We start from the raw sequence: 12,313 nt of genomic DNA, 5'->3' as shown, positions 1-12,313 counted from the left end.
GGTGTTCTACCCAGAGGAACATGCAGATGAGTATGATTGACTCTGTTATAGATGTGAATGAAGCAGGAAAGGCATTGGTCTTGAGTGGTATTTTGCCATCAACCAAAATGAATCCAAGATTCAAAGACAAGATAATTGGCTTTAATAATTGGCTGTGTAGCTGGTGTCATCATAGGGATGGCTGGCAAGCCTTCCTGCTGTGAGAGGGATGGTTTCAGCTCTCTTACCAATGCTTTTGAAGTCTGTTTAAACCTGTGCTGCCCCATAGTGACCTGTTTTAGCCAGTTGCATCTGCTGCACATTCCAACCTGGTAAATTCTAATTTGGAACACATTAAAGTGGCTCTGCTCAACACCTGCCGTCTAAAAAATGATAAAAGAAATGCCCAAGCTTGAGGCTGTTCTGCAGCTTGAACACATTTATATATGTGTAGTTATAGATACATGGTTTTAAAACAACAAAAGCTCTCTACCTATTCCTGGATTTAGTGCCTATCATATCTTCAGACCTACTGCCAATTGTGGGTGAGTATCAGTATTTTTCAAGGCTATCAACCTTAAGACAGATTCCACAGGGCACCAGATGTGAACTCCTACATGTCCAAACCACACTAAACAAGATTAATTACCACTTCATTGCCAGTTATTGAACACGTTCTGTGTCCCAGTCTGAGCATAGCTGTCTTAACACCTTAGATGAAGTCTCCATTAAACTCAACACCTTTCTACTGGAAAATTTCAACTATCCATCAATAAAATGGCTGACTTACACTTCCAGTGGTCAGCATGCCCAGTGCTTCCTTGATATTATAAAAGCTAACTCCCTTGTACAATTAGTTAACCATCTTACTAGGGGGCCCCAACACCTAATCTTATCCTTGCAAATATGGTTCCTTTTTGCACACCTCCACATCTATCATCTTCCCTTGTTAAGTCAAACCATAAATCAAAGATTTTTTTCATTAAAAACTTGTGGTACTTCCCTTACAAATGCATCTTTGTTTATGGGCTTCTGAAATGCAAACCTTCTTTTGTTACTGTATGACCTAAATAAATTCCACTGTAATCCTCCAATGGATCTCATTGCTAAAGCTGCTGCCATTTAAATAGTTGTATTGATATGTCAGTCCCTATCCACATCAAATACAATGAGAGATTTAAAAACAAAGTCCTGTAGGTGAATACCTATACAAATAAATTATATAACAAGAGAAAGAAATTACTTAATGCTTAGAAAGAGACTCATTCTACTTGCATTAAGAGCGCACCTAAGCAAACTATTAAGTTTAAGGAAACCATTAGGAAGCTCAGAGCTGAATATAAACTTAAAATAGTCAATAAAACCAAAATAACCACACAGTCTTTAACTATGACTGCAAGTTAAGAACTAACACCAACAATGTTCAGAGCTAACCTATAATAATACAGCCCACTCTGACCCAAAAGTAATAGCTAATATCCTAGCTGATAAATTTAATGCAAATTTTACTGCACCCACCATTGTATCTCTTCCACAGATTCCACAGTCATAGCCACCCCCTTTAATTACTATGATAAAAGTCTTGCCAGGCCTTTCAAAAGCTAAAACCAATTAATTCATGGGCCCATATAACATACCAAGTTGCCTGATTATCAGTACCCAATATGGCCTAGCTGACCCCTTCTTAACCCCTTTAATCTACGCCTCTACATTGGTTCCATTCCTGATGCCTGGAAAACAGCTTTTGTAATGCTGTTGTACAAAGGTGGAGTAACCACAGACCCTGGTAACTATAGACCCATTAGTCTCACTAGCCTCATATATAAAGCAATGGAATGTATTATCTCAGATCTCATTAATCTGGAAATTGGAAATCTGTTGACCCTAGATTCTCATTAGCTTGGCTTTGTCAAAGGAAGGTACTGTCTGTTTAACTTCAATCAAAGGATAGTGGTTGTGCAGTACAGTTAGCATATCTGTATTTGGCCTGTGCAGGCATTATTTACAAACTTGTAGATCTGAATATAAAACCTTATGTTGTGCAGTGGATAGCTGTTCATTTTTCTGACACAACCCATGTGGCTAGAGTTGCAGGTGCCACTTCAGAAATCAAAAAAAAAAACACCAGTGGTGTACAGTGTGGGTCCCTCACCTATTTCACATTTGTTTCTCAGACATGTAACCTTCTGGCATGTGGTTGTCTAAGTTTGCAAATTCCTGTAAAATAGGATTTCATTTTCAATCTTCCACTGGCTGTCAATTGCTCCAATGTGGGTTAGACCATATTAATAATTAGTGAAAGGACAGTGGTCTCAAATTAATTGTGAAACATGTTGCATAGTTAATTTTGGTAAAAACATTTCCATACCATAGAGGTGACACACCCCTCCAATTAGACATTTCTGTGAGAGATCTAGGCACTCTTGTTGAAAATTCCTTAACTTTTGACCACCATTTTTCCATATTAGTTAGGAAAGCCTTCTATCTGGCGCATCTAATTTTCAAAGGCTTCCAGAGAATTAATAATTCCCTTTTACTCGTATTTCATCAGACCCATCATTGAATATAATGCCCTTTTTAGCATGCCTTTGTTCAAGCATATCACTCAGTATGAGAGACCTCAGTGGTCCCTAACTAAACATATCAGTGGCCTCAAAAGTAGTGGTTATTATGATAGGCTGTCAGCCTCTCTCTGCACTCTGCTTCTTATAGACTCCTCCATGGGAATCTGTGTCAAGCATTTTGAGCCATTAAAGATCCAACCCTGTTTGGCCTTCTACTCCTTCACTGAACATAGTTCCAAATGCCAGGTTAAAAGAACCAAACCTTCCTCACCAGATAAATAAGACAGGTTGGAACGATAGATTCATATCAAATGTACCCTCCAACATGGAGCAAACTTTCGCTACATGTCAAGCAGAGCAGCACCAGTGGCAGCTTCAGTGTAAATCTAGATAACTGGATAGGCAGCCTCTAACTGTCTCTGATTTATCTTTTATTGGCCTTCTTGAAGCTGGATAGAGCTTTTAAATATATGTTATTGGCTAGGCTTGTAATTATTTGCAGATTGATTATCTACTACTTAGCTATGAACCTAGGTATACAAACATAGCACCAGGGCAAAGAATATTGTGAGACACTGACTATCTGTCATGCCATCTAACGTCTCCAAGTCTGTACTTCATCAACCAAAGGTTTGAAGAATTTACTGCTTCATTTCTAAGTAGGAGTTGTAACATATTTTGTTTCTCACAAGCTTCTTTATATAGTGGATGGATGAAATGTAATGCCCAGGGTGGCAGCCAGAACAAGTAAAATCAGACAACACAACATAGCAAGAATTAGTCTGCAGTTTTATAGGGCAGACACAGTAAAAATATATAGCATAGTATTCAACAGCCTCTAATAACATCATCAGTTATTTGAAAAGATGGTACACATCACAGTCCGTTTCACAAAAATGTTTACATAAGATTCCAAGTATTTCCTGTATGAACTTGCATAGTCTAGCACAGGGGTGTCCAACCTTTTCAGTTGCAAGGGCCGCATTGAGTCAACAGACATGGTCTGGGGGCAAACGGAATGTGAGGACCAAAAAAAAAAAAAAAAAAGGTCTCTCACATAAACTGAAGAGCAAAAAAAAAAAAAAAAAAAAACCGCGCAACGCGTCATAAACTAGACAGCAAAACACCACAGGTATATGCGGACTAATACAATGTCGGCCCAGTAGGTGAATTTGAATAAATAAATTAATAAATGCATAATATTTGCCCTAAAATTCAATATCTCATTCTAATTATTAAAAAAAACAGTTAAATCTAACATCTTAGTTTATTTGTAAAAAAAATTAACAGGTACAAACCTTTCAATTTGCATGAGATCATACCTGTGATTTTGCTGGTTTCCATGTCTTCCATCATGTCCTTAATGCACATATGTTGTCCAAAGCGCTCATCTATTCTTCTGTTTCTACCTTTTGAATCTGTCCCTGAAATTATTCAAGACATGCTACATCTGGTCAGGCTGGTCTGAAGATGAAAGAAGGTTCTTCAGTGGTATTGTCAAACTGAGCACCCCTTTGGAAAGACACATTTTTAGCTCTGGAATCTGTCCCTGAAATAGGGCACTGGCAATATTTCTTGCTTTTGCACTGCTGTCTGGTCAGGCTGGTCTGAAGATAAAGAAGGTTCACCAGTGGTATTCCCAAACTGAGCACTTCTTTGGAAAGGCACATTTTTAGCTTTGGAATCTGTTCCTGAAATATGGCTCTGGCAATATTTCTTGCTTTTGCACTGCTGTCTGGTCAGGCTGGTCTGAAGATAAAAGAAGGTTCATCAGTGGTATTCTCAAACTGAGCACCCCTTTGGAAAGGCACATTTCTAGCTTTGGAATCTGTCCCTGAAATATGGCACTGGCAATATTTCTTTCTTTGCACTGCTGTCTGGTCAAGCTGGTCTGAAGATGAAAGAAGGTTCATCAGTGGTATTCTCAAACTGAGCACCTCTTTGGAAAGGCACATTTCTAGCTTTGGAATCTGCCCCTGAAATATGGCACTGGCAACATTTCTTGCTTTTGCACTGCTGTCTGGTCAGGCTGGTCTGAAGAGGAAAGAAGGTTCATCAGTGGTATTCTCAAACTGAGCACCTCTTTGGAAAGGCACAGCTTTGGAATCTGCCCCTGAAATATGGCACTGGCAATATTTCTTGCTTTTGCACAGCTGTCTGGTCAGGCTGGTCTGAAGAGGAAAGAAGGGTCATCAGTGGTATTCTCAAACTGAGCACCCCTTGGAAAGTCACATTTTTAGCTTTGGAATCTGTTCCTGAAATATGGCACTGGCAATATTTCTTGCTTTTGCACTGCTGTCTGTAGTATCATTATAAGCATCTGTAATTTCGGCATTAAAGAAACCATTATGCCGCTAATCAAGCATTCACGGTTTCAGGAATGAGCTGGATCAGTTTTAAAATTTGGCTTCAACCGAGGCCTTTCAGCTTTATATAATCAGTCAAATATATGCCCATGCTAAAATATTTTATCTTTCAAAAGTATTGCACTTAAATATTTTTGTCATAGTGACTTGTTTTGTATGCAATTTGCACTCATGAGTAACACATGCTTACTTCTGTAATTGCAACAGGCAATTGTGAAATTCAGGAATGCTTCAAACACTTCAAGCACAAATGCATTGAGATGTTCACAGACTAGCTTACGTAGTCAGTTAACAGACAGACACCTATTGGAAAAGGCCACAATCAATAACATATTGACCTCTGTTTCATATTAGTTTGATGGACTTACTAGACTAGAGATTTAAACACCCCTTTCTTTTGAGATATTTTGCCTATAGACAGCACTGAGGAATAACCAATGGAACAGTATAACTGAAATATTGCTTAGCAATCTATTCCTCATCTAACAGACAACACATACTGCTTATGACTTATTTAAAAAGTTCTTTAAATATATAAGTTGAACAAGGGAGTAAGCAGGAAGAAAGACTAGAAAATGTGACTGTATTTTCCTTTGGCTAGCAAGAGAAGGAGGTATTAGTGAGACCTAACAATTTCAAAGCATTTAAAGAAGCACAGTTACAGCAGTCAAGAATGACACGAGCAATCAGAGGTCAGTAATATGCGCTGGTTGTAATGAATTATTCAGAATGTGCATATTAACAAGTACTTTTACAAATTAGTCAGCATAGTTCAATATATTACAGTTCACAAAACTGGTTTGTTGAATACGTTAGGGGCCATCAAATAAAAATGACTGAATCAAATTAAGCCAAAGATGTAGCTGTTAAGAAAAGGAATAATCTATCAAGCAAAAAACTTTCTGCTCCCTCAAAGTTCACAAAGCAGAGCATAACAACTACTTCCTTCACACAAAGCTCATAGGGCAATTCTAAATAAAATAATCAGATGTGCTGTGCAGTTACAATGGCCTGTGTTTCCAGCCTGGTACGAGTTGCAAGATGATGAAAATCTAGCCAAACAACCAACTTAACTACAAGCATGAACGAAAATAATTTTCATTTAAAAGTGTACAAAACTATGCAGCAAATCGAGCACTGCAAAACATCCAGGACTGGTTTATTAAAAGTCTTCTGTAGATGCACACATTTTATTTCATTCATGCATTCACTTTTTCATGTGCTTTGAAAATACATATACAGTTGCATTTCACACAGCGCAGTACAGAACATCTCACTAGTAAACTTCAGTAATCCCTCCCTTTTAACTAATACCCATTTTACACTACAATAAACAACTAAAAAAGGTCAAACACATCCAGCAAGACAGGCTGGTGGAAAGAGAAACTCAGAATTACTAACTGAAGTGTCAGGCAATACATTTTACTGTTTCTCTTTCCACCAGCCTGAGTTTCTGCTGCACTGTCCCTATATCCTTGTTTATTAGTTCCATAGCTTTGCATATCAGACTCATCAGGTTAATGGGGCGATAGTTCCCAGGGTCTGTAGTCGCTCCTCCTTTGTGGAGAGGGATAACTGTAGCAGTGCGCCATTCGGTAGGGACAAAGCCTGAATTGAGGCTGTGATTGAACAGGGCACACAGGTGAGGTACCAGTTCACTCTGCAGTTCATGTAGAATGCAACCAGGGATATTGTCAGGTCCCATAGAAGCTGTATTCTTGGACTTTGACAGTGCTGTTTCAACCTGTGCGGCAGTAATACTGGGTGTCTGGCAATCTACTGGTATTGTGATTGGTCCTTTGGACGGGGTGTAAAGTTGGCACTAAATCTGTCGGCCAGTATACTGGCAATATCTGCACTGAACTGGTTGTGGATGGCACCACCTATACTCAAGTGGAGGTAATAGCCAAATGCTATCTGACAGATTTGGAGCAAATTTCACCCCATTGTCCCCAGCAATCATCCCTCAAAGTATACCTGCAACTATTCCTCAGCCTATTAGCTCAAGAGAGCATGTCTTCTCGACGCTTTCCAGAGCCAAAAACATGGCATCAGTGGGAACAGGCAAAATCCCAGGTTGCCTTTTGAACAACTTTAAACATGACCTAGCAGACCCACTTGGATTCCTGTTTAACCACAGCTATATTCCTGTGGAATAGAGGACAGCAACAGTAATCCCTCTGCACAAAGGGGGACCATCAACCGACCCTGGAAATTATAAGCCCTTAAGCTTGACTAGCCTCATCTGCAAAGCCATGGAAAGAATCATTTTAAAAAGGACATAGGTAATCTCCAAACTCTGGACCCAACCCAGTTCAGATTCATTAAAAATGGATCATGCCTGCTAAACATGGTTGATTATTCGAGAAAGTCACCAAGGCACTGTACAAAGGAAAGAAAGTGTATATCACCTATCTTGACCTAGCCAAAGCATATGACACAATCCCGCACTTAGGTATTATAGAGAAACTCTCCTAACTGAGAATTAACTCCTACATTACCAGATGGATAGACAACTGACTCACCGAGAGGACACATACTGTCAAAGTGGGTGGCTTCACCTCTAGCAAAGTAACAGTCACAAGCGGCATACCACAGGGTTCTGTGCCCCTTACTATTTGGAATTTATTTCTCAGAAGTTCAGGCAAACTTGGACGGCCTGTGGGTGACCAAGTTTGCTAATGATTGCAAACTGGAAGCAATCATTGAGTCCCCCAATGATATGAATATATTCGCAGGCAGGGTTAACACAGACAAATGACTGGTGCCAAAGCCACGGATTAAAGCTAAATACAAAAGAATGCATTATTAATCCATGTTTGAAAGCTGATATCCCTGCTAATTACATTAAAGACAGCACCCCCTAAGTATAGACCCAGTGGTACATGATCCGAGTACTCAGGTTGATAGTAACCTGAAATTTGACCACCACATGTACACAGTAGTAAAGAAATCCTATGTTGCAGGCCTTATAAGTAAAACCATCACATCTAGATCTAAGGATGTTATAATTCCATTATACTCATCCCTCAGTAGACCAATAATTGAGTACAACGCTCCCTCTTGCATGTACCTCACCAGACACCTGCAACAATTGGAGAGACCACGGAGGTTTCTCACCAAGAAATTACAGGGTACAAAAAACAAGTCTTACACTGAAAGACTGAAAGCCCTGTCACTATATTTTGTCTCTTACAGGTTGCTAAGGGGTGATCTGTGCCTGGCTTAGAGGGCAGTCTCTGACCCACCTCTGATGGAAATGCTTGCAGCTATACATTCATAAATCAAACTGCAGGAGGGTCACTTACTTCAGGGATCCTAACCTATCCTCTGACATAAACAGGTCATGCCAAGTGATAGACACATCTCCTGGGACTGCCACTTCTCTGGAACAGGCCTCCAATTCACATGAATCAGAGCCCCGTCCTGACCCTCTTGAAACGCAACCTAGAACAATGGATGTGTGACCACAGATTCACTCCTGGGAAGGTGCTCATGTCCCTCCTGCACAGAGGAAGTTGGTATTAACTACCATAGATCTTTACCTCTGCAGATTTCATTCACCTAACCACTGATAATTGGAGCAACTCGGGATAACTATGGCTAGGCGTCTAAGGTCTCTAGGAACGTTAGCCTAATAACCTCATATGAACCAGATGAAAGGTGTGTGTGTTTGTGTGTTATGGTATGCACAGCACAGCTAACATGTAATCTTGGCTTAGACACCTGTAACCAATATATAAATGTGTAACTATTTCACAGAAATTACCCCTCACTCATCATACAATTTCTGAAAAGAAACAGCAACAAGCATAAGACTAGTGAAGCCCACATATGTAACCTATTTCACCAGTGCACAATAGTAACTCAAAGTAGTTCTGTGAAAACAGTAAAACACCCAGTGCAGTACTGATTAGATTACAAAATTGAATGAGAATGTGCTTACATAATTTTGTCCTCTCGTATTTGAAGCCCAGGAAAATATAAGAGATCTCAAATAAAAGCCTGATATGCTTCAATAATTCCCACCATTATCCAATGCTGTTTACCTAACATAAGATAATGTGTGGGAGAGGTCATAGATTAAAATTGTTTGTGAATTTCAATGGAATGTTTCAACTAGATTCTAGTACTGCTAATTTCTCAGAATACATTATGACCCTCAGATACGAAATGTATTTTAGTTAGTATCTCCAGCTGTAAAACACATACACAAGTTTTATCTTCTTGTAAAGCGGAATTACTAGATTCTAGTTTTTTTTCTAGTTACTAGAAGATAATTCCATTAAACTTACACACACACACACACACACACACACACACACACACACACACACACACACACACACACACACACACACACACACACACTATGAACAGTTTAATTGCATGATGCAACATAACATTCAAGTTTCCTTAATCCGATTCTAGCAGTTAGTGATCAAGGTGAACCTGCGAAAACAAGCCAACCCCCTTCACTGGAGTGCACACTTCCTGTTATCACTGCAACACCTAATAATCAAGGTGAACCTACAGAAAACAAGCCAAGTCACTGGAGTGCATACTTCCTGTTATCACTGCAACATTTCGTATTCAAGGTGAACATAAAGAAAGCAAACCAAAGGGTTTAAAGACCATCATTAGAGTACATGCTTCTTATTATCACTGCAATAGTTAGTAATCAAGGTCAACCTAGAGAAAACAAGCCAAGTCCTACACTGGAGTGCCTGCTTCCTGCTATCACTGCAGCAGTTAGTGATCAAGGTGAATGTACAGAAAACAAGCCAGGAGTTTAGAGTCCTACACAGGAGTGCATGCTTCTTGTTATCCCTGCAACAGTTAGTGATCAAGGTGGGCCTACACTACAGAAAACAAGCCAAGAGTTTATAGCCCTTCACTTGCGTGCACTCTTCCTGCTATCACTGCAGCAGTTAGTGATCAAGGTGTACGTACAGAAAACAAGCCAGGGTTTAGATTCCTACACTGGAGTGCCAGCTTCCTGTTATCATTGCATCAAAATGTAAGCAGCTGAAAAGGTTCCAGTCATCCCATAATGAAATCAGCCATTTTATAACATTCCTGCTGAAGTTAGAGATCCTCCAGCTTTACTGAGTGCATCTACAGTACACAATAATCTATTCTACACACACACTGAACATCTGACTACTGAAGAGCCTTAAAAAAGCTGCTGAAAAAGAAAACTGTGCATCAGATGATTTAGATGTGGTCTGACTGTTCAAGAGCTTCTAATCTAAATTTTAGATTGAATCTAAAAGTTTAAATAAACTCATCAGAAAATGCATGCTGACTTTACTGACATATTCAGAGCTAAGACATCACATCACAGTTTCAATCTAAGGAATAAACATTTGGCCTTGATTTAACCGTCGGTTAAAGAAAGCTCACAACAGTTGCCACTTCAGTAATACTGCTTTTCCAGCTCATGAAAAAAAAAAAGAACACTTAAAATGTGTAACAACACTTAGCTTACCTGTTACTGCAGTCAGGAGATGGTAGTAGTCTGTAAAAAAGACAAATCCCTCTCTCTCTCAACTTTTCTTCGGCGCGATGGTCCATTTGTCTTCCTTCAGCTCTTCTTTGCCGCAAATGCATCTATCGGCGCGAAAACTAACGGAAGGTTGCTTTGGCGCATGCGCACGCCAGCTAAATGACGCAAGTCAGCTCTTCTTTGCCGCGAATGCATCTGTAGGCGCGAAAACTAATGGAAGGGTGCTTTGGCGCATGCGCACATCCCCGAAAGGACGCAAGTATAAAAAAAAAACAGAAAAAAAGTAAAATTTTAATTTAAGGGTCGGGGGCCGCATGGAAGAGGTCTGAGGGCCGCATGCGGCCCGCGGGCCGCGGGTTGGACACTACTGGTCTAGCAACATTGATAATAGACAGTCATTTTACTGATCAGGAAAATTAAATAATATGAGTAGAAAGTGGGAGATTTTGACACTTTTCATCGGAGTTAATAATGTAACTGGAAAACTTGAAAGTAACTAATTTGCCTAGGCATTTTTTTATCAGATAGAACATGGGTATTTAAAAATGAGTAGCTTTTAAGGAAAATGATAGTTAAAGTAAGCTGGCATTTTTTTTTTTACTTTTACCAAATTTTAAAGAATTTGGCTAGATACGAATTTCAAATGCATAACTAGCTGGTTTAGACCACATTCTGCGAAACTAGGTAAAAATAAAAAAAAATATTTCACATTGATCAGTGCTTTACATAAGCATTACACATTTATGAATATCCCCCCTCCCCATTTCTTGAAAGATGATCCCACATAGTGGAATAAACTAGAAGCCTAACATCTTCATGTTTAGTGAGTAAACATATCAGCGCTTTAATTTTTAGGTCTGTGTTGTTGTAGAATTAAAATTGAGCACAACAAGATTTAGTTTAAATCACTGAAATTTTCTTAAGGATTTTGTTATGGACAATGACTTTCATAATTGTTTTGAATGATATATTTTGTTCTTCCATCAGATCGCCAAGACCTTGAAGAACCAACAAAGGTCGACAAACTTCAAGAACCACTTCTGGAAGCACTAAAAATTTATATCAGAAAACGTCGACCCAGTAAGCCTCATATGTTTCCAAAGATATTAATGAAAATTGCAGATTTGCGCAGCATCAGTGCAAAAGGTTTGTTTTTTTTTTTCCCCTTTTTCCATGAGTTACTAAATTAATGCAATGATCAAAGCTGCAGTATGTTATAGGTAATGACTTTATATCAACACTAACTAGCTGTGTCTATGAGATGGATAGATAAAGGGCAGGATTCACAAAGGCTTGCACGGAGTGTAAGAGACGTGTAACACTCCATGCAAGCCTCGCGATCCAGGAACAGCCCTAAACTCCGTGTAAGAGACCAGCTAAAACGTCTCTTACACGGACTGGACGTGAACATGCTAAATACCTCACTTGCAGCCGAAATGTATGCAAATGAGGTATATTAGCGATCCACGAAGCAGAAACCAGCCCGTGTAAGAGATGTTTTAGCTGCAGAAATGTACTCAGTTGACAACTGAGTACGTTTCTGCAAATTACACAACGGAGCCATGTCAGCTCCAAATAAAGGGTGCATATGTGTCAGGCAGCATGCCAATGGCCAAATATGTGGCCATTGGCAAGGTAACCCGATGCAAAAATAATAAAAATATATTTCTTTTTTTTACCCAGCTCAGCCCCGCGCAAACGGGCTGCGCTGTATAAAACATAAAAATGAAGGTTATAAACCCACAAATGTGGGTTTTATGCAATACATGGAATGACAATGCAGGGACCAGCAGACCAAAAACAACATGGCCACCGTGTAGTGGTTGCTAAGGAGGGAAGCTGAGTGTAAGAAATGTAACTAAGCATTAGTAGGCAGTCTCATGTAAATGAGGGTT

At 39.4% G+C, this 12,313-nt stretch overlaps 1 protein-coding gene across 4 annotated transcripts in view; it reads left to right on the top strand.

Annotated features, from left to right (window-relative positions):
- RARB (retinoic acid receptor beta) overlaps window positions 1-12,313 on the top strand; it is a 1,128,948-nt gene that overhangs the window by 1,058,942 nt on the left and 57,693 nt on the right. For all 4 annotated transcript variants that reach the window (XM_044066879.1, XM_044066878.1, XM_044066881.1 and 1 more), the window contains exon 7: window positions 11,406-11,564. In XM_044066879.1, coding sequence (XP_043922814.1) covers window positions 11,406-11,564 — 159 coding nt within the window. The remainder of the gene's footprint in view (window positions 1-11,405; window positions 11,565-12,313) is intronic.

Source organism: Protopterus annectens, chromosome 3.part1, assembly GCF_019279795.1.
Source record: "Protopterus annectens isolate FY-2018-M chromosome 3.part1, PAN1.0, whole genome shotgun sequence".
Lineage (NCBI taxonomy): Eukaryota > Metazoa > Chordata > Ceratodontiformes > Protopteridae > Protopterus > Protopterus annectens.
Note: the sequence above shows the minus strand (reverse complement) of the source record. Positions and strands in the feature narration are given on the sequence as shown.